General features: G+C 39.4%; 1 protein-coding gene across 1 annotated transcript; it reads right to left on the reverse strand.

Annotated features, from left to right (window-relative positions):
* Positions 1 to 8,583: 8,583 nt before the first annotated feature.
* Positions 8,584 to 23,200, reverse strand: FEM1B (fem-1 homolog B). Its single transcript, XM_081113341.1, has 2 exons — positions 22,645 to 23,200; positions 8,584 to 11,532 (listed from the first exon to the last, which is right to left on the reverse strand). The coding sequence occupies exons 1-2, from the start codon at positions 22,890 to 22,892 to the stop codon at positions 9,897 to 9,899; spliced, it is 1,884 nt and encodes a 627-aa protein (XP_080969467.1). The 5' UTR covers positions 22,893 to 23,200; the 3' UTR covers positions 8,584 to 9,896.
* Positions 23,201 to 23,466: the final 266 nt, after the last annotated feature.

Below are 23,466 nucleotides of genomic sequence, written 5' to 3' on the forward strand. Positions count from 1 at the left end.
GACAGAGCACTCTCTCCCTCCCAAGACCAGCCATTCCATCTCTGGCCAATGTGGATGGTTGAGACGCACATGTCACTGTAGCTTCTACCCCTGTTCCCGCTCTCCCCTCCCAGGCCTCCCACACTTCTCCAAGCCGGCTGTCAGTGCTGACCTTCTCACACGCGGACTTCAGGTGTCTCCGCCCTTACGCACAGGCTGCTCTTAGACCAACTTGTCTCCATTCTATTTCTGTGCTACTGTCATCCCAAGGAGCCAGAAGCAGAACCTTACAAATTATTTGATCTTGTTCCCCCATAGATGTGGACCCTCAGAACCAGTGAAATTGAGGTAGTCCTAGGTTCCACAACAAAATCAAAACTAATCCCAGATTCTAACCCTGCCTGAGAAGGGCACAGTGAAGGAGCAAAAGAAATGTATGGGGATATCTTTTTCTCAAATGGTAAAACCAAAGTCAGAAGGAAACATTTTAAAATCGTATTTCATTTGAGCCATTATCCCCATGAATGGAGTAACCTTGCTGAAGGAGAATCGATGAACCCACATTTTAAGCACCAAGTCTTGTCAAAATCAACTGAATGCCTTTTTGGACCCTTACTTTTAGAGATTGAAATTCTATTTTTATTTTTATTTTAATTTCCATGTGTAACCACACTGCAGGCCCAACAAAATGTATTGCAGGTCAGATGCAGCCAGAAGTCACTGAATTGCAACCTCTGGACTCCCAGAGGCAGCCTATCCCCAGAGCTCCAGGCCCTCCAGGCCTCCCCGAGCCTACACCAAGAACAACTGATAAGAAGATGAAAAGAATGGGAGGCTTGCATCTTTAAGCCCTTTGTACTGTGTCCTTCTCCTTTTCTTATCCATTTCCCTTTCCCAATTTATTAGCTCTGGGTATAAACATCTAAGACTGGCTTAAGAGTGCCTGGTAGGGCAAGCAGAGAAGATGCACCATATATCGTGCAGAGCCTCATGCTAGAGCAGTTTCTCAGGCCTGGCTGCATATTACAATCACCTAGGACAGTGGTCGGCAAACTGCGGCTCGCAAGCCACATGCGGCTCTTTGGCCCCTTGAGTGTGGCTCTTCCTAAGCCTTTGGAGTACCCTAATTAAGTTAATAACAATGTACCTATCTATATAGTTTAAGTTTAAAAAATTTGACTCTCAAAAGAAATTTCAATCGTTGTACTGTTGATATTTGGCTCTGTTGACTAATTTAGAGTTTGCCAACCACTGACCTAGGAGCTTTAAAAGATACCTATGCAAAGGCCCAGCCCAGGGATTCAGATTTAATTGGTTGGAAGAGGGCCCAAGGCATCATTTTTTGCTTCAAAGTTCCCCTGGTGCTGACCGATGAGGTCAGCAGGCAAGTGAACATATAAGTTAGAAAACATACAAGGGGTTAACATGCACAGGTGACCTTCCATGAGGAGTAATGGGAATTGTGTTCTCATCATGATGTTGTTCAAATTAACTCAGCTCCAGCCTGGAGTTTGGAAGCCTTTCTCATTCCTGCAAGTCTCCAGAGTGGGATTTGCTGTATATTTTTGCTGAGGGGAGATGAAGAGCAATTTTGGTATGCCGTGGCAAGCAACCCAAAGTGCAACCTCAAGTCAACATTAAAATTCATATTGTGGTTCGCAGATGGATGTTATTAGCAATGTTCTATCTGGTAGAATAATAATTGTAGAGCTAAGGCAGGGGTGGGCAAACTTTTTGACTCGAGGGCCACAATGGGTTCTTAAACTGGACCGGAGGGCCGGAACAAAAGCATGGATGGAGTGTTTGTGTGAACTAATATAAATTCAAAGTAAACATCATTACATAAAAGGGTACGGTCTTTTTTTTCAATAGTTTTATTCATTTCAAACGGGCCGTAGTTTGCCCACGGCTGAGCTAAGGGCTGAACTCAAGTGTTAACATGAAATGTAACTCACTTAAAAATGGCTCAGTATTGTTCAGTATTTTAAAAGCATTAGACCCATCCTCGACAGTACTCTGAACCAGCTGCTTTGACCGCCAGGTGGCCACGTGATACTTAAGCAAGTCTGCAACAAACACGTGGACGGAGAAAAAACCCGGGCAAGGTCTGACTCTTATAAACCAAATTACCAACAGAAGATGGTTTTGGAATTTGGTCCATGGATTGTGGGGTTTCTTAAGTTCTAGGTTCACTGTCTGCTAGAGGAGAAAGGCCTCCAACAAGAAGTTATGAAATGAGATGGGCAAGATGTCCCAGGTGGTTTCACTGTTGACTCTGACATGGTGAGAGCCCATATGGAAGGGCAGTCCCTCAGAGAAGACACAGGAACTGAGGGGCACATTGGGGGTAGACTCAAAGGTCCTCAGGCCCTTGTGCCATCAATGTTCTTCGAGGACATGGACATCGACTGTGGTGTCAGTTCCGGCCAGCTGAGAGCTGGAAAGGAGAAATCCAGGGATAAGTGCAGCTTCTCTCTGGCATTAGATGGTGTAGGTATGCAAGCTCAGAGGGCAATTTGTGCCTCTTAAAGTAGATTATGTATCCAGAGCTGAGCTTCTCAAAGTGGGGTCCCAGAGCCACTTCAATCGGAACCACAGACTAAGTTCCACCCAGACCTCCCAAATCCAATTTCTATGATGTAATTTCAAGCCCATTAAAACTTAGAGAACCAGCAACCCAGAGCCACAAAATTCTGTTGTTCTCTAATCGTCAATGTCAGTTTCTTAAACAGGGCAGCCTTTCTCAGCTGCCCTGGGGCCTATGTTGGCAGCTACGGGCAAAACTCCCAGCAAAACATCTCCTTCCTCCCACTCCCCACCCCACCCCCAGGATGGTCTTAGGCAACCCGTGTGAAAGGGTCGTTCGACCGCCAAAGGGGTCGCGACCCACAGGTTGAGAACCGCTGGTCTATTCCATTAGCTTTGACATCACACTAAAGCAGGACTGCATGTTCCAAAACAGAAAGTGAAACAGAACAGAGCTTTGAAGGTTTAGGGTAAAGAGTGTTAGAAGCCTGGTGCCTGAGCTCTGAAACTTTTCCATGTGATATAGGCTAAAATGTACTTAGCAAACTCATGAGGCTTACAGTAGGGTACGAGCAGAGAAATATTTGTTTTAAAAAGGATGGAATACCATTCCTTAATGGACTCACCCTCTCTTATCAGTTTTTCATGTTCTTTGTTCTTATCTCCCTGGTACTACATAAAAATCAAGCAGCAACTCAGATGATGTTTTCTGAAATGTTTTAGAAGATGGCCCAAGCCAGAGTAAAAAAGTAACATCATAAAATTTTAGTTTGGAAATTAAATTAAAATTTGAAGAAAAATAGAAAATCAGATTTCAAATAGGGGCATTCAGCTGGACAAGCTTACCAAGGGCAGTTACCATCTTTCTTATTTGTGTATGCACATCCCTGGTACAGTGCCTGCTACAGAGCAGGCAGGTGCTTTAGTAAGTGCTAATTTTCAAGTTTATTCCCACTTGTTGAGGCAGGAGCAAACCCCATTCCTGATCTTGGGATGGACTAAGCACACCAAATTTACAGAGCACAGGCAGATTAGAAAACACAACTTATCTAAGCTTGCCAACAACCTTTATGAACCACCTGAAGAGGAAGAGGAGGGAAAAAGGAAGAGGAAGGAGAGAAGTAGGAGGGAAACACCAGTAAAGAACTAGAAGAAAACATGGTGAAAAAAAGATTTATGATCTTGGAATGGAACCACATTACAATAAGCAAATTACAAAAGACAAATTTGGCTACATAAAAATGTAAACTTCTATAAAAACTGTATTTGCCCTAACCGGTTTGGCTCAGTGGATAGAGCGTCGGCCTGCGGACTCAAGGGTCCCAGGTTCGATTCCAGTCAAGGGCATGTACCTTGGTTGCAGGCACATCCCCAGTAGGGAGTGTGCAGGAGGCAGCTGATCGATGTTTCTCTCTCATCGATGTTTCTAACTCTCTATTCCTCTCCCTTCCTCTCTGTAAAAAATCAATAAAATATTTTTTTAAAAAAAACTACTATATTTAAAGTAAAACAAACTATAAACTGTGACATCTGACAGAAAATTTCCTTAAACTTTCAAAAAAAAGTTTAACAAGAAAAAGACAACCCAAAAGCAACATACAGGTCAGTAAATACATAAAAAAAGTCAGCCTTACTCATAACAAAGGGACACAAATCAAAACCATGAAATACTATTTTTCATCAATCATCTTGACAAAAACTAAATGATTAGGTAATATCTGGTGTCAATAAAGGTGTAGGCAGACAGAAGGAAATTTGGTAACTTCTAACAAGATTTTATATACTCAGTAACTAAACCAAAAACTCCAGTGCTTAGTAATGAATTTTTCTATGAATAGAATACATTAGGATGTTCACTGAAGCATTATTTGGAATATAAATAATCTGAAAACCTCAAAGTTCAACAATAAAGTCGGGTTAAATAAATTGTAGGTCCACCCATAGAATTAAATTGCTATGAAGTTTTGTTTTTTATATCTAAACTTACCAAAATAAAAAATAAAAATGTCTATGATATAGCTGAAAAAGACAAGATACAGCCCAAGCCAGTTTTGCTCAGTGGCTAGAGTGCCTGCAGACTGACGGGTCCCAGGTTCAATTCTGGTAAAGGGCATATGCCTGGGTTGCAGGTCCGAATCCCAGTGGGGGGCGTGCAGGAGGCAGCCAATCAGTGATTCTCTCATCACTGATGTTTCTCTCTCTCTCCCTTTCACTCTGAAGTCAATTAAAAAAAAAAAAAAAAAGACAAGATGCAGAATAGGAAAGATAAAATCCATGTGTATTTTTTTAAATGAAAAGAAAAATAAATACACATATGCACAGGAAAGCTCTGAGAAGCTACTCAAAAAACCAGCTATGGTGATTACCTTTGAAGAGTCCAAATGGGAGGCAGAGACATGGGAAGGGAATTTCCTTGCTTTAACTATTTAAATTTTCTTTACTATCTGAAGTTTCCCCCCATACATATGTATAACTGACAACCTTTTTCAAATGAATTCAACTAAAGAGGAGCTCAACTAAGGCACATTGATAATAAAGACACAAACTTCGAGGTAGTTTTGGGTTTTTTTTTCATTTACTGAACACAAACACCATTGTTTTCTTTTACACAGCAATTTTGTTAGTTTCAAATTAGCCGAGCTATTAGGACTATAAATTGCCACGAAATTAAAAATGATTTGACATGTCAAATTCAAATAAAAAATGTCATGCAATATATAAATCACTACTAGACCTCTTGTACAGTCAGCAAGTTTACTAAGTTTATTAAAGTCACGTAAATGGTTTGACAAAAGTGCACAATAGAATAACATCACTGGTTTTTTATAAATCACAGTGAATTACTAGAATACAACCATTTAGTTCCTCTACATGGAGGATTGCAGGATGGGATGATTATAAAAATGGAAACTTTCAACACTTAAAGCCAGTCAGATTTTACTCCCCAACTATGTACCTCTGAAAAAATTGGTTAGCAAAGCTGAGGTTTTTTTCCCCTCATGTTTTTTCCTCTACCAATTATTATGCAACAATAAAAAAGCCATGCACAAATTTTACAACACCTGATTAAAAACATACAAAACCTTGTTCACTTCATCACTTGGCAAAGCTTGCATCTTTGTTCCTTCATTGTTCTGATTGGGCCGTTCATCACGTGACTCACCCCTAAATGAAAAGCTGTTAATAGTTTAGCAATACTCACCCCTGCACACATATCAAGATACACTCCCCATAACCACCAAGTCAAAGTGTCCCTTCCCTACACATTAATACAAATGAACACACCACAAACCTAGGACTAGAGACCACAATTACTTTACAGTTTTAAAAAGTAATATGTCTATCACCACTATTGTGTAATATTTATTTCAAATCCCATATTTGGGGGTGGGGATGCTACACAACCCAGCCTGTCTGGAGATGTGGGCAAATCTGCCAGACATGTATGAGAAAGCCCTGCAATGTGCCATACAGGGTTAGGAGCTTTCTACTTCTTAGAGAGGATGTCCAGAGCAGAGCTGTGCATTTTCACTGTAGGATACACAGTTTAAAATCTTATGAACTAGTAACTTGTCAGAGAGCAAAAGACAGAGTTTGGATTTCTTTAACCCATTTTAATGTTACAGTATAGTTAGTGAGGAAAAACAGAAGAGTCATCTGTACATTGGTACATCTGACTAGCCTGAAAAGGAACATTTACGACTTCTACAGAAAATCTACCATAAAAACAAGTCGTTACACTTTTATCCATCTACTCACTAGTTTAATCACCGGCTGCTTCTAAAACCAGCAAACTGTAATCCAAGGTCAAGCAACTCATTCCTCACCCAAATGCTCTACCTGAATAATCCAAAATGGTCTTATTCATAAGGAGCTGCCTCAAATGCAATGACAGAGTGTTGTTCCCTTGGGATTTCAATTTTCAAAAACACTTGCCAAATGCAGTTATTTAGGGATCCACTGCCCCCAAATCATATTTTACTTCACACAGTGCTATCACACCTAAGTTTCTCATGATTACCACTTATTAATCAACAATTAGTATCACGAAATAAAACCCTTCCCAGAAATAAGCAAGACCAAAGCTTGCTTTTGAATTTGTTTGAAGTTTTCACAGCAAAGAACCTTACGGTAGTGGGACTGTGCAACCAAAGTAAACTAAAAAAACGATGTTGTGTCATAATTCTATGTCAAAAATGTCCCCCGTCTTTATCAGTTGAGGGGATGATTTTGCTGCCCGTCTCTTGAGTTAGTTACCTAACCTCAAAAACCCATTTTACCAACTCTACTAAAAGCACAAAACCAAGCAAGTTTCACATGGTTTGCCCAGGCATTCATCCACCTGGGCCTCTAGGTCAACCAAATTTATATGACAGTTATGAGCAAGACAAAGTAGTTTTGATTGAATTTGTAATGCTACCAAGAAAGACTTACAATCCAAAGCTTAATCCTACCAATAAGAAACATAAAATGACAAAAGTAGCTGGAAAATGAAGACAGTCTAGAGTTCTCAGAGAGCTGAGATACAAAACTATCACCTTTCTTTGCCTATTTTCCTTAAAAAAAAAAAAATCAAAAACAAATAAACTTAAGTTTGGGAAGGGTTTGGCTAAACATATTTTAAATTCTACCAAAAACAAATAAAAAACAGGCATGTAGATCGCGTTTCAAGAATGGTTTTATACAGGTGTTTCACAAAACATATCTAATTTTACAAGACAGAATCAGGTCCTTAGCAATATAGTACACATGTGCTTCTATACTATAGTAAAATAAAATCTCAGTTACCATCAGCAGAGTTCATAGTTTATTCCACTGTCTTCAAATTTTCTCCAACTTTGTCAGCATTTCAATCAGCAGTTTTACTTTCTCCAGCATTCAGTCCTCCCTCCTCAAAAACAGCATCATTAAATTTTGATGTGTAAATATGTACACATATCATTATCTTCATTTTACAAATAAGCAATATCTAAGAGTGCTGGTCCTGGGTAGCCAAAGGGATGACATGATTTTTAAAACATGCAACATTATCTGATATTTGAAGTTTTGGTGTTTAAAATCATATACATTAATAATGAAACCAGCCGAAACCGGTTTGGCTCAGTGGATAGAGCGTCGGCCTGCGGACTGAAGGGTCCCGGGTTTGATTCCGGTCAAGGGCATGTACTTGGGTTGCGGGCACATCCCCAGTAGGAGATGTGCAAGAGGCAGCTGATCGATGTTTCTCTCTCATCGATGTTTCTGACTCTCTATCTCTCTCCCTTCCTCTCTGTAAAAAAATCAATAAAATATAAAATAAAATAAAAATAATGAAACCAAATGAATACCATCTATCACAGCCATTCCTCAGACTGTCAATAAGCAGGCCTTGAAGTCTGAAAAACGCAGGGTCTGATCTGAGCTGTAGAAAGGTGTGATTCACTCACCTTGAGGATGGGCATTTTCTCTTTCAGTCCATTACAGTTGCCAAGAGCAAGGTTCAGTATTTCCTTGACTCACACCAGGGGGATCAAGGCCAGTAATTTTCAAATTAGGATTCATTCAAATACCTCCCTTTAAACCAATCTTCCTTGTAAAAACTCAGGTTAGAAAAACAGAAATATATTACCATGACAGAATTAACCATCAAAACATTCCTAACTGAAGCAAGAAGACACACGAAGTATAACTACAGTAGCTGTAAAAGTATCTTGCATTCTTGGGGGAAAAGCTCTTTAAGTTCCCCCTTTCCATTCTGTCCCACCCTTCAAAGTATTTCATTTTGTGGGGTATCGCTATTTTAAGGCCCTAGGTGCTGATTTTGGTTTGGTCATTATGTTTTATACTGATCCAACTGCAACCTTTCTCTTATACTTCACAAAGCAATTTCCATACATAAAATGTTAATTGAAACCTTACAAGTTTTAAGTTTATATCTGATGTTGCTACATCATTATAATGCTTTTCATGAAAGAAACAAAAAAGCTGTAGGTCTTCACTTACAGTACCATGCACTATGAATAGCTAAGGCATTCATTTGGCACTAGAGAGAAAAATACAGATATAGCTAATTTTACTTTCTTTCTCATTTTTAACATCAATAAAAATAGGTGTGTATGCTTTGCTTGAATTTCTGTGATGCTTAAAAGATAATCACAGATCACTCTTTTAGTCTTACACTTAAAATGTTGCCACTAAAGCAAAACAAAACAAAAAAACATAAAAACCTCTGTACAACCTGTCAGAATAAGTGACATTTTGTGGTTGAAAAATGTGCAGCTCTCAAACAGAACTATCTTTCAAAGTGGCATTGCAAATTCTTTTCATCATCAAAAATATTTAATTCCCTATACCACACTAGTGATTTTTTTCTACTTCTTATCACAGACTAAATAAAGTGGGAAAAAAAATTTAAAAAGATCCTGGTTCCTTTCATCTATCATACACACCTTAATAGGGAGGAACAAATAATGCCTGCTAGAAAAGTAGTTTCCAAATTTAAAATTACCACACAGGAGGAAAGAAAGAAAAAAAAATAGAATGTGTAACTATATGTGACAATTTGTTTCATAAGAAAACACAGCATTCATAATTTTTACATATTTGTGAGCTGAGTCAAATGCAGACTGCTGCAATTTAGATAAGCTACATTAAAACAGAGACTTCAAAGAATTTTAGAATTCAAAGCCTAAAGGCAAACAGTCCATCAATATTTTCTGAAAAGTCACTTTAAGATTATTACTACTTGGTATATACCACCCAGCATAATGCAATAATTTCAATGGATTTAACTTTATAAATGTATAACTATTATTAAGTTAGCATATTTTTCAGATTAATCTGCAGCTATATTTTTTTAAATCCTCCTGATGTTATAATGTGCTGTATCACTCAACATAATTAATGGAAGAGTGAAAACTACCTACAGCAGTTTGGCATGTGCAGAACACCTGGGTATCCCATTACTTTTAATGTCCACTTTTAGTTGTTTTTCTTCATGAAATCCTCAAAACTGCTACAAGAATAACATGCTAACAAAGGCTTAACAGAAATACTTTGGTAGGCAATTTTTTTCAAACATTATCAACTTCAAATCAGAAATGTTCTCTGTTACATAAACAAAACATTTTATATTCATTCCTTAAAAAAAAAAAGAAAGAAAAGTACTTAAAGTGACCAATATTCAAACACCTTAGATTAGTTACACCTAAACAATGTGGCTTTGTTTAAAGTGTATTTGAAATCAATTACCATATGAGACTAGAAGACTAAATACAGAACTAAGGAAGGATGGGTAGAGAGAAAGGGTAATGGAAAGAAAAGTAGAATTTATGAACACATAATTCTATTGTCTGTGATTAAAGTTCTTTACTTTTTAGCACCACATTAAACAATTTTACATATCCAGTCACTTAATGATATCCAACAAATTCTTCAAGAGTTCTGGGGATCTGGTCTTGGTAGTTAATGTCATTAGCCCGAACTGCTCGGGCAGCCAGGCACTTGAGACTCATCTTCATTTGAGTTTTAAGTAGTATTTCAGATACCCCAGTTGTACTTTTGTCTAGCGGAGTCTTATTCTGTTTATTTGTCATGTCAGTGTGAGCGCCAGCTTCAACTAGGCTAATGATGATAGAGTGCAAGGTCAAAAAATCACTGATGGGCCTGTTGTATTGAACAATAATATGAAGGGCGCTGTTCCCTTCATTGTCCACGGCATTTACCTCAGCACCACAATCTAGCAGGAGCTTGGTGACAAGTGCATTTGGAAAGCTGCAAACGTCGTTGGTGTGGAAATCATCAACTGGGGTATTCGAATTGACAGCTAGATGCAGCAAGGTGAAACCTTCCCGCGTTCTGGGATCAAGGTGAATCAGGTTGTAGATCTGCTTGTTAATTTTGCACTGATCTTCTTCACTGCACTGTGTTTTGGTGGAGATGCACACTAAATACAGAAAGGTGTAGAGATTACATTCATAATTGTCCATAGCACTGTGGACATCAGCATCTGAAATATTTCTTACTCTGTTCATACTTTGTTCTATTTCCAAAACACTGCATCTCAAAACACATTCTATATCTGGCGCTTTCACGGTTTCATTCAAATGTATCATCTGTGAGAAAACTTGAGCAAATCGAAGAAGATCCTTGTGGGTATTCCTGTTACCTTTCTGTCGGAGGTGCAGGGCATGAAGCCACAACTTGATACACTGTTCGAATTCCATATTATCTGCATAGACAGCTCCCCTGTAAATGATGGGATGGGAAACATCAATATTGTCAGCACCTAAAATCCGTTCCCGAACTATAAGGCCTTCCATATGAAGAGCATCTCTGTCTTGCCGAATGGATTCCAGTTCCTGAGGATTTCTACATTCAGTTCTATTCCCATAAGCATGGATTGGTGGGAGAACCTCTTTCTCAAGAATGTTATCACCATCCTGAAATCGTTCCAACATGGCTAAATATAAATAGTGGTATGTCTTCATGATGTCATAGTTCTCACGGTCATTTGCAAAGGAGGCACCCAAGAGTTCCAAAGCTTCAATCCGACTTCTTCGGTCACAATCAGCGTGAGAGAGCAACAGTTCGACAACATCAGCTTTACAGCTTTCGGCAGCCACTTTTAATGGTGTCATCCCATGGCCATTCACTACTATAGCAGCACGCCATTTTATCAGCTCTTTCACAATATCTATGTGCCCAGCTTCAGCTGCGAAGTGCAATGCTGTGGCTCCACAATGTGCTTTAGCATTGGGATCAGCGCGTTGTTCTAAAAGGTATCTGACCACATCAGTGTGTCCCTTATATGCTGCAATCATTAGGCAGGTGTTGTCATACTTGTTGGCAATACTGATGTTGGCATTATTTTCAACCAAGTATTTCACAATGTCCAGTCTGCCATCAAAGCAAGCTGCCCGCAGAGGGGTCGAGTTAGTTACTGTAGTATGGTTCACGTTGGCTCCATGACTGACTAGAAGTTTAACAACTTCAAAATGTCCTGCTCCTGCTGCACACCATAGAGCAGTGGCACCATCAATGACATACCTATTATTCATGAAAAGAACAACAGTCAGAAAACGGAGGCCACATAAATTTAAAGATAAATTTAAAGAATGGATTCATTTGTACTGACCAAAACTTCAATCTACAGAATATTAATAAAACATTCTTTTTGGTGAAAATAAAACCAGGTAATTTAAGTAAGCACTATGCATAGACCCTGTAACTAGTATGAGCTCAATAAACGTGAGCTATTAGTATTACTACTAAAGCATATACACTTTTCAAAACACCACCAACTTTCTACTAGCAAAAGTAAATAAATTTCAGATAGAGGAAATGGAGATAAGTAACTTCTTTACTACCACACTGATACACTAGCTCTTTAATATATACTTAATTAGGGCAAAAGGTTAAGTCATCTGTGGTTAAGCCGAGCTCCTTTTCCCCCTCTGGAGCTCTAGGCTGCGTAAATCCCTCTTGAATCGCGCCTTCCAAACCCGGCGGCCTCAGCTACATGCTGGGGTAAATCCTGATACACTGGCTCGTAAGAGCACGGCCATGTACATGTTCCTCCTTCCCAGTATCCCCCAGGTACCAGCTTCTCTCAGTAAGTCAGTAAGAAAGCCACCCAATCTCTAAGGTTACACTGGGTTAGAAACTGCTTTAGAGAGAAAAGTATTTAAGCAGGTAACTTTGCCCTAAGATTATCTAAGCAAACCAAATATTACACGCACTCTAATACAGCGAAGAGAATGAAACAATTACTGCTCCCACAACAAAATGGATGGATCACATAAACATGATGCTGAGCATAAGCAGTCAACAGAACATAGTACATGCTGTATTATTACATTTACATATTTATCTGTAGTGTCAGAAGTCAGGATACTGGTTACCTTTAGGAAGAGGTAATGAATGACAGGAAGCGCAAAGGGGACTTTGTAAATATGTACTTTTATGTATTTGTCTATGTTATACTCCAGGGTTTTTTTTTAATATATTTTATTGATTTTTTACAGAGAGGAAGGGTGAGGGATAGACAGTTAGAAACATTGATGAGAGAGAAACATCGATCAGCTGCCTCCTGCACACTCCCCAATGGGGATGTGCCCACAGCCAAGGTACATGTCCTTGACCGGAATCGAACCCGGGACCCTTGAGTTTGCAGGCCAACACTCTATCCACTGAGCCAAACCAGCCAGGGTGTTACACTACAATTTAAAAATTTAAAAAATATATATGTATAGCCCTGGCCAATGTGGCTTAGTTGGTTGGGTGTCCTCCTTGCATCGAAAGGTTGACAGTTTGATTCCCAGTCAGGACCCCTGCCTGAGTTGCCAGCTCAATCCCCAGTAGGGGCCATGCAGGAGGCAGCTGATTTTATACTCTCCCTTCCTCTCTCTCTAAAAATCAATAACTATTAAAAAATTGTGTGTGTGTGTGTGTGTGTGTGCATATTGTGCCTCTATGTGTGTTCCTCAACTACGCCACTGGAGAAGAAAATACTAACAGCAGGAAACAACTAGTACTTTTTGAAAAACAAGTAGGCATCTTTCCTGACCTTCAGTTTATGACTGGATGTTGTGGCTTCAGTCACCACTTAATTACTGAGTGCCTAATATGTGCCAGATTCATAACTTATATAAAATTAGCTTGCTAGGGCCCAGCCAGCATGGCTCAGTGGTTGAGTGTTGACCTATGACCCAGGAGGTCACGGTTTGATTCCCAGTCACACCATAAGCCCGGGTTGCAGGCTCAATACCCAGAGTGGGGGACACAAGAAGCAGCCAATCAATGATTCTCTCTCATCACTGATGTTTCTATCTCTTCTCCCTCTCCCTTCCTCTCTGAAATCAATAAAAATTACTTAATAAATAAATAAAATTAGCTTGCTAGGAAGCCAATCTTTCCCACTTTTTCATTTCATTTTTTTCCCCAACTTCAGTTTCCCAACTTTTGACCGTATTACTATCAACCCTAAAAGTAGATATTTGCTGGAGATAGTTAAAGCTACTGTGCTACAACCACTAAATATACCTGTCTGAAAGTTAAAGAAAAAGGTCAATCAAAAGCAATATTCACTAAAGCAATTAATTACCAAACACCTAACTGGTGAGTTTCTCACCATACAACCTTATAACACATCTCAAACTATACCTCTCATGAAGTGAAAGAGTACAGTCCTCCTGGTATAATATAAATGTCATAGATAACCCCAATTACCAACACCCAAAAAACAATATTATTATTTCTGCTTAATATAAAAAACCCACTGATAATAATTCAAAAGCAATCACTTCAGTTTCAAATAATAACACAAAATATTTATAAGCAAAGCTTTCTCATGGGGTTACTCAATAGGGTTACCTATGAGGAAGGATGTAGGATTGACTAGGAAGAGGCTTAAAGCTACTAAAAATATCCTATATCATGATCTAGATAGTAGCTACATGGGTAGATAGGAAAAAAACTCACCTAACTGCACACTTAAGATCTGTGCATTTTAAATCTTGAGATAAATTTTGAGATAAATCTCAAAAACATTTAGAAGCCTTCTCAAACTTTTTATTTTTTAAGTGCCACTTAATTTTTTAAACTAAAGAATGAATAATAAGACATTACATACATGTTTTAGTGGTTTCCAACTGTACTTCTGCAAACAATTTTATTAAAATTCATTTATTACATTTTTATTGTCATGGTTAACACAAACTTCAAAATTTTTCTTTCACTGTCAAAAAAAAAATATCAGACACCAAAAAATATCTAGTAATAAATCTAATGAAAAAATGTGTAAGACCTCTACATTGAAAACTACAAAACATTCAGGATAAATTAAAGACCTAAATAAATGGAGAAATAGTCCATGTTCATGGTTTAGAAGACTCAAAAGTGCTAAGATATCAATTCTCCCTCAAATGATCTATAGATTTGATGCAATCAAAATCTTAGCAGATGCATCCACAGGTGTACAGAAATTGAGAAGCCAATTCTACAAATATAGATATGCAAAGGACCTAGAACAACCAAGATAATCTTAAAAGAAAAATAAAGTTGAAGGACAAACTACAGTAATTAAGATAATGTGTCACTAGTACAAGTACAGACCAAACAAACAAAAACTCCAAATGCTCAAGTTATGACAAATGCTCAAGTGAAATTCAGGTACAAAGTATGGTCTTTTTAACAAACGGTGCTGGAATCAACTAGATGCCTGTATAGGGGGGGAATTTAACCTTGACTCTTATCTCATACCATACACAAAAATTAGAAGTAACATTGACCTAGAATATGAAAAGCAAAACAATAAAAGTTTTTTTAAAAAATACTATCGTCATGACCTCAGGGTTGATGACAAATTCTTAAACAGAATGAAAAAACAGCAAATAACCAGTCCTGGCCAGGTAGGTCAGTTGATTAGAGCATATCCCGATATGGCAAGGTTGTGGGTTCAAACCCTGGTCAGGGCAAATACAAGAACTAACCAGAATGTATAAAAAAATAGAACAACAAATCAATGTTTCTCACTAGCACTCCTTCCCCCTCTCTCTGAAATCAATTAAATGAAATAAAACTTATAAAAATAGCAATAACCATAAAAAATTTTATTAATTAGACTACCTTAAAATCAAAAACTTCTCCTTATCAAAAGGCATTGTAAGCAAAGAAAACAGGCAATCCACTCACTGGGAGAAGACATTTGTATTAGATGTATTCGACAACTCAATAAGAAAAAGCAAGCAACCAATTAAAAAAATGGGTGAAAATGCCCTGGCCGATTTGGCTCAGAGCATCGGCCCTCAGACTAAAGGGTTGGGGTTTGATTCCCGGTCAAGGGCACATACCTCAGTTGCAGGTTCGATCCCCCGCCCTGGTTGGGATGCGTGCAGAAGGCAACTACTTGATATGTCTCTCTCACATCAATGTTTCTCTCTCACATCAATGTTTCTTTCTCTCTCCCTCTCCCCTCCTACTCTCTCCCTTCCATTCTTTCTCTAAAGATCAATGGAAAAAAATATCGTCGGGTAAGGATTTAAAAAAAAAAATGGGTGAAAAGATTAAACAAGTATACTTCATAAAAGATACTCAAATGACTACAAACATATGAAAAGATGTTCAAGATAATTCACCAGGGGAATGCAAATTAAAACCAGGAGTTACCAACATATAAACCCACTAGAATAGCTAAAATTAGTAAGAACTGACATGACATACTAAGTGTTGGCCAGGGTGTGGAGCAATACAAACTCTCATTGCTGGTAGAAATGTAATTTGCTTGAACCACTTTGGGAAAACTGGCAATAACTATTAAAGTTAAACATATATCCATCCTATGACCCAACAATTCCATAGCAGGTATATACTGAAAAGAAAAGAATGCAAATGTCCACCAGAAAACCTATACAAAAATTTTCAAAGCAGCTTTATTCGTAACAGTCAAACATTGGAAATAACCAAAATATCCAGCAACAGGATAAATAAGCTGCCATATATTTATACAATGGAATATTATAAAGCATTAAATTAACAAACTACTGATACAAGCAACTACATGGATGAATCTTATAGACCGTGTTAAGCAAAAAAAGAAAAAAGCTATACAGCAAAGAGTATACTGTTATTATTTTATTTACAGGAAATTCAAATATAGGCAAAATTAATCTATGGTGATAGAAGGCAGAATAATCATTACTTGAGGGATGGGAAAGGAGAGGAATTGACTGAGAAAAGACACAAGGGAAACTTTTAGAATAAGAATGTTCTACATATTGATCTAGAAGATGATTACACATATGTAAACATATTAAAATCTTATCACATTGTACACTTAAGAGTTATGCACCATACTAGATGTTATACCTTAACTAAAAATAAGCATAATTATAAACAAAAAAGAGGCACAAATCATTTTAAAGAATAACAGTTTAAATGAGCACCAATAGCTAATACTTTCAATGTGCCAAGCTGTATTAAGTGCTTAATATATCTCATTTATTTCTCATAATAACCTCATCTCTATTACCCTATGAGGTAGATACTACTAATATGCCCATTTTACAGACATGTAACTAAAAAGTTTATGAGGTTAAAAATGAAAGAGTACTTTGGAAACTATAAAATGAATCAATTCTAAGAAATCATAACCCATGACATTTTTTTCAATTTAAAAAGCATTTTTCAACCTAATCTACCCTAAAATTAACACACAATTAATAATATGAAATTATTGAAGACAAATGTAAAATTAACACACTATTAATAATATACAATTACATCTACATAGTTCCAATATTTTCTTGCACTCTTTAAAAGTATGAAATTATTGAAGACAAATGTAAAACTTTGGACAACAAAAAAAAATAAAATAAAATAAATACAAGTATAAAATTTTTGTCCTGGTCAGTGTGGCTCAACTGTTTGGAACATCGTCCCATACACCAAAAGGTCACAGGTTCGATTCCCAGTCAAGTGTGTGTGCAGGAGGCAGCCAATGCATGTTTCTCTCTCACATCAGTGTTTCTTTCTCTCTCTCTCTCTCTCTCTCTCTCTCCCCCCCTTCCTCCCTCTCTAAAATCAATAGAAACATATCCTCAGGTGAGAATATTTTTTAAAATTTTTAAGTGTAAAATTATTATGCCAGGAACATGAACCTTAAACTACCAAAAACTTAAGAAATGTTACATTAAAATGGGCATTCACATGCATTTATCTGTAACTCTGGAAATAACAGTACAAGATAAATATGACCCCATTTTAAAGCTTAAAAAGAGAAAAAAATGATTAAAATATTTTTCTTCCCTCAAATTTCCAAGAATGGTGTAAGAGAAAAAATTAAATTATTTCCTGGTATAGCTTAATAATTTCCATTTTTCTGTATTTTTTGTGACAAGCTACCTCAAAAAAATTTCCACTACCTATTTTCACTGAGACAATTACAATTCCTTAAATAGTTTATCACCAAAACAAATTCACTGCAATCTATAATAATAAAAGCATAATATGCAAATCGACCGAATGGCCGTCAGGACCACCGTCCAGATGAAGCCACAGCTGTCAGGGATCAAGGGAGGGATCGAGTCAGCCGCTGCAGCTGCGAAGGCCTACTAATGCACGAATTTCATGCATCGGACCTCTGGTATATTGTAAAATGACTAGTCCTCCAGAAACATTAGCTGTAGTAAAATTTTAATTTCTACATGTAAACAAAAATATTAAAGATATTAAAAGAATTATAATCCTAACATCTATGACTCCTTTTTCCATAAAATTCAGCTAAAATTATAAGCATACACTGCCTCAAACAAAATACTAAACACATTAATAACAGAAAATAAAAATATAATAAAATTAATGCAATATTTACTTAGTGCCTATAGGAGAAGCACTCTATAAAACCATGATCTTTCTAGACTCAGTCCAAAACTGCAAAGATAACATTTCTGTTCATAAAACTAAGCTTAACTATTTTCTGGTTCAATTTGAAATAAAAAATGTCTGGTTCAAGCATTTGAAATGGAAATAAAAACTCACTAAATGTAAATAATCAGCACTTTATCCTAACCAAAGTCCTTAAAATCATTTATTAGATCAAACATAGCTCCTGGAAATATATACTGGCAATGACTTCTTAATGAAGTCAAATGATGTGACTCTCATGCCTTTCCTCTACCTGGACATTCATTAAAAATGTGAGTAGTAGCACAGTCTTTTTTTTTTTTTTTTTTTTTTTTTTTGTCATTCATCTCATTTAGTTTCTTCTCATAGATATCTTATTCCTCACTCCTTTGCTATTTTTTTTTTTTTAATCCTCACCTAAGGATATTTTTCCATTGATTTTTAGAGAGAGTGAAAGGGAGAGGGAAAGACGGAGAGAAACATCGATGTGAGAGAAACACATCAATTGGTTGCCTCCCGCATGCCCCCTCCGACCAGGGCCAGGAGCCTGCAACCGAGGTGCGTGCCCTTGACTGGAATAGAACTCAGGACCCTTTGGTCCACAGGCTGATAGATGCTCTATCTATTAGCCAAACCAGCTAGGGCAGTAGCACTGTCTTTAAAAGTAAAAGCACTCAACAAAAAGCCTCAGAATTCCCAGAGGTCCTGTTCTCCTTCCCATCTATGTCAGCAAACCTCTCCTAGTTATAGGGGTTCCTACAAATTCTGGCACAGAGCAGTCAGGCCAACACAATATTGCGTGGTCACGTGACACCTAGCCTTTGTTCTGTTTCCATTTCTGTAACATTCTTTTTTAAAAAAATATTTTTATTGATTTCAGAGAGGAAGGAAGAGGGGGAGAGAGATAGAAACATCAATGATGAGAGAGAATCATTGATTGGCTGCCTCCTGCACACCCCTCACTGGGGATCAAGCCCGCAACCCCGGCATGTGCCCTAGACCGGAATCGAACCTGGGACCCTTCAGTCCGCAGGCTGAAGCTCTATCCACCAAGCCAAACCAGCTAGGGCAATTTCTGTAACATTCTTAACATCTTCCCATTCTCCAACTAAAGGTTCTTTCATTCCCACTCATGTAACTTTTCTTCTTATCCACTCATATGTGTCCATTCTAGCCTTCACACAGTAAGCCATAAGTAAAACAATTTCAAATGTTACTCCTAAATATATGAACAAGGACTCAGGTATCATCATGGAACTTAATCTGGATGGGTAATCCTTCCCTGTTGAAGCTCTATGATGAATCTACTTTTGTTTCCTACAGTATTATAGAAGCTGTTAGGCAGAACATAGACCTTTTCTTTACATTTTTAATGTTATTTAATTCTCTCTCTCTCTCTCTCTCACACACACACACACACACACACACACACAAAACATACAATGTCAAGCCCATAATTATACTGATACTATTGCTTAGGATAAAGCTAAGAAGTGAGACTGTGTTTTGTTTTGTTTTTAATATTAGGCAAATAACAGAAGAGGTGGTAAACAATTTGGCAAAAAAATTATGATGATACACAAGTAACTAAAAGTTGGGAAACACTATTTGTTCCCCCTGGCCATGGGTCTCAAATGTCAATGGACTGTAAAGATGGGGGTTTGGCTTAATCCCTTCACCTTTTTCACCCACACCCCAAAACACCCCCCCCCAACACACACACACACACACACACACACACACACAGCTGTAAGTCTGTTATTTGTCTCTGAGTCTGTTTCTATTTTGTTTGTTAGTTTATTTTGTTCATTAGATTCCACACATAAGTGAAATCATATGGTACTTGTCTTTCTCTGACTGGCTTATTTCATTTAGCATAATACTCTCCAGGTCCCTCCATGTTGTCACAAAGGGTAACATTTCCTTTTTCATGGCCGGATAGTATATTCTATTGAATAAATGTACCACAGGTGAAAAAGGTGAAGGGATTAAGAAAAGAAAAAACACTTCATAGACAAAGGCAACAGTATGGTAATTACCACAGGGAAAGGGGATAGGGGGAGACAGAAGAGGGTAAAGAAGTGATAAATGGAGATGGAAGGAGACTTGATTTGAGGTGGTAACCACTCAACAATATACAGATGATGTATTATAGAATTGTACACCTGAAACCTATACAATTTTATTAACCAATGTCATACCAATAAATTCAATTTTAAAAAAATAGGCAAAAATAAATAAAAATGGGAGTTTGACTAAGTACCTCAAAAGCCAGCTCCTAAGGGATGAGTGAGCTTCATACTGTGAACACCTCAGGCTAACATTTTCACAATGTCTGGAATGAGCGCAAAGTAAAATCATCACATTTACTGTAACACTATCTTTACCTAGTTCTGAAATGCTACAATGACTGGGATAAACTGCACAATAATCTTCGAATCCTGTGAGTGGGCAGAAAAGTGGCCATAAACTTCAATTCTCCTTTGCTAATTAGTCAAAAGTAGGAACTTTACATTTTTTCTGAATCTTCCACAGAATGTGGCACAGGGCTGGGCCCATCATGGGCATTTAATAAATAAAATAAATACTAAACTATTTTATCATAGCCATTAACAAATTCATAACTGTAATAATCCATAAACAAAAAAGCTTCAAAAGAAGGCTCAGAGGAAATCACGAATGATAGAAATGTTTGGGGCTTGAGTCTCACCAGTCTGACTCTTGATACTTACTTTACACTAGGATCATCAAAATTGGCCTCCACCCCTCTTGTCTCCCACAATCTCAGTCTTAATTTCCGTGGTTTGAATCCCTTCCTGCAACCGCACTGGGACACTTGTCACTGCAAATACATGACGCTGCTGACGCTCTCCTTCACTTCCTACAATCCTTTTAAGACTCAGCTCAAGCATCACCTGGCTATGAAGCCTTCCCTGATTCCCCAGACAAAGTTGAGCGCTTCCTCTTCCTGTGCTCCTCAGCATCCAAAAGATTTCTAAATGGCATAGCATCTGCAATTACTCATTGATGTATCTACTTCTCTCCGCCTCCTGCTAGACTGTCTTCCTCCACAGTGGGAACAGTATGTTATTCATCTCTGCCTACCCAGTTAATACCACAGAGCCTGACACACAGTAGGTGTTCAGTAAATGTTTGCTCACTGAAGCCCTTAATTTCACAGGCCAGTGCAGATTACTGGGCAAGGTAAGCCACAAAATAGGCTCAATTTCTAATCACTGCAGGGTCTTTTTTGCCATCTCAAAATAACTTTCTCTTTGATGGTTAAGAAAGACAGTGGTAAAGCAAAGCCTTTCCAAATGCTTTAGGAAACTTTTCTCCCCACTATTCTTCCCCCATCCAAATAGGCCTTAGCCAGCTCACTAGCAGCACTGTTCCCAAGGACTGTTTTTGCAGAGAGTCTTCTCTCAGTGGATGCCTGTGCCTGTACAACTGGAACGGTGCAGGAAGTTCAGGGTCTATCTGCTTCACTCCTCTGGATACAGGAAGGGCTTTGGGAATGCGGGGAGTTACAGAAGCCAGTAGGGAAAGCAAACATGAATCAGGTTGCCATCTCTGGTTAACATGAAAAAAATCATTTCCTTAATGTCTAGAGAGGTAGTAGCAGAGATTAACCACCACCCATGGGCTATCATTGCACTAAAATGTAATACTCTCAAATACCTTCCTCTCATCTAAAACAGAAGGAAAGGCCTTTATTTATTTAAACCTAAAAAAGAATCAATCAAAATTCAACAATGCCCTAGTTATCTTCAAGAAGTGATTTTTTAATCATGTTTTAACCAAGCAGTTTTCAATCACCAAAACGAGAAATACGTTATCTTTATGCTTGGACTACACCAACCTCAAAAGAAAATATTAAAGCAGCTTAAGTTCTGGCACAAGTCAACAAAAACAAATGTAATCAATGAAGCAAAATCCTTATGCACTTGTAATCTGTAAAACATTTTATAATCATCCAACACAGAAAAGGGAATAATGTCAAACCTGACAATTGTGTGTTCAACATTAGCATACCCCCAAAAAGGTACAATGAAACCCAAAGGGCAAGTTTTAACTTTGACAATATGAATTTTTGAACTCCCCACCACGAAAAAACAGTAAATTATAAAGCTTCCCCGCAATATCACCGGAAACACGTAATCTCACCATGGCATCATCTCCTACACCCAGCTCAGTGCCATTTTTACAGCCAACGTATCTACCCCCTGCAATGGGGAAGTCAGTCATGTCTGGATATGTGTGCTGGCTCCAGGGGCTTGTCTGACACGAAGGCCCCCGCAAAGCCACTGAGGGCTTCACAGGCCCACTAATTTGAAGCGGTAAAAACTGGCCGAATAACTCATCAGAGGTCTTCCCTGTTAACTGCTGACCTCGATCATTTCGAGGTTACAACCTCGGTACTGATCACAGCAAAACCTGAAAAGGCAGCCACCTCCTTCATACTGCCTGCTCGCAGACTATCCAGAGAAGAATAAACTATTAGACATCAAAACAGAGGGCGTGGCTCTTTACCTGCAGAGGAAATAAGATGCTGGGGCCGATGAGGATGAGCAGCAAAACATGGGATGGAGTGTTAGCCCTGGAAGGTGAAGTGGGCATGAATGGGGCGGAAGGAGGTACAAAAAGGGACCAGTGATGCCTCCATGAAAAGCGTGGGGGAGGGGAGGGACCAAGAATCGGCCGGGCCGGGCCGGGCCGCGCGCCTAGGAGAGGAGGCCGGAGGTGGGCAGTACCTACCCGTCGAAGCGGACGGTGCCAGTCTGCTGGGTCTGCACCCGGTAATGTTCCAGCAGCAAGCGCACCACCTTGGCGTGGCCATTGCGGGCTGCGATGATCAGGGGCGTGGAGCGCTGCCCTCCCTGCTGGCTGACATAGCCCAGGAGATAGCGGATGTCGCTTTCAGACCGGTTGAGGAGCAAGGCGGCTAGGGTCAGCACCTTGCCCTCGCTGGCCGCCTTGTATACATAGCCAGCCAGGCCCTCCATGGCCGCCGCCAACTCCAACACCCGTTTGGTCGCCACCGCTGCTGTTGCCTTGCGCCCCTGGAGGCCGCGTTCGCCAGCGCTACAAACCTGGGCCCTCACAGCCCATTCAACAGGGCGCCGCCGCCGCCGCCGCGCCCAGGCAGCAGCGCGGCCCGGGGAGGCCGGAGAGGCAGAGGCGGCGGGCGGCCGCGGGGGGCACGTCCGCGACCCGGCCCCGGCAGGGAGGAGGGCGGTCAGGGCCGCCCCCAAGGCTCCTGGCGCGGGCCCTGGGCCGAGGTGATCTCCATAGCGGCCGTCGCCCCAGGCCTCAGACTGGACCCCTCCTTCCTGCGGCCTGCGGCAAGCGCGTGTCCGAACTACGGGTCGCCGGTGAGGTCCTAAGAGGCCCGCGCGCGCCCGGTTCGGCGAAGGATGGTCGCGTCTCACTGGACCCGGCCCGCGGGGCCTAAGGCCTGAAACTGCCTCCGCCTCCGCTCTCCGACCTCCCCAGCTGGAGGAAACGCGCGGGCCCTCGCCCACCGCAGCTCAGAAGTGCCAGAAGCTGTCGATGGCTTCGGAGCTCCACGCCTGGGGC

Source organism: Myotis nattereri (assembly GCF_964212035.1).
Source record: "Myotis nattereri genome assembly, chromosome: 1".
NCBI classification, from domain to species: Eukaryota; Metazoa; Chordata; class Mammalia; order Chiroptera; family Vespertilionidae; genus Myotis; species Myotis nattereri.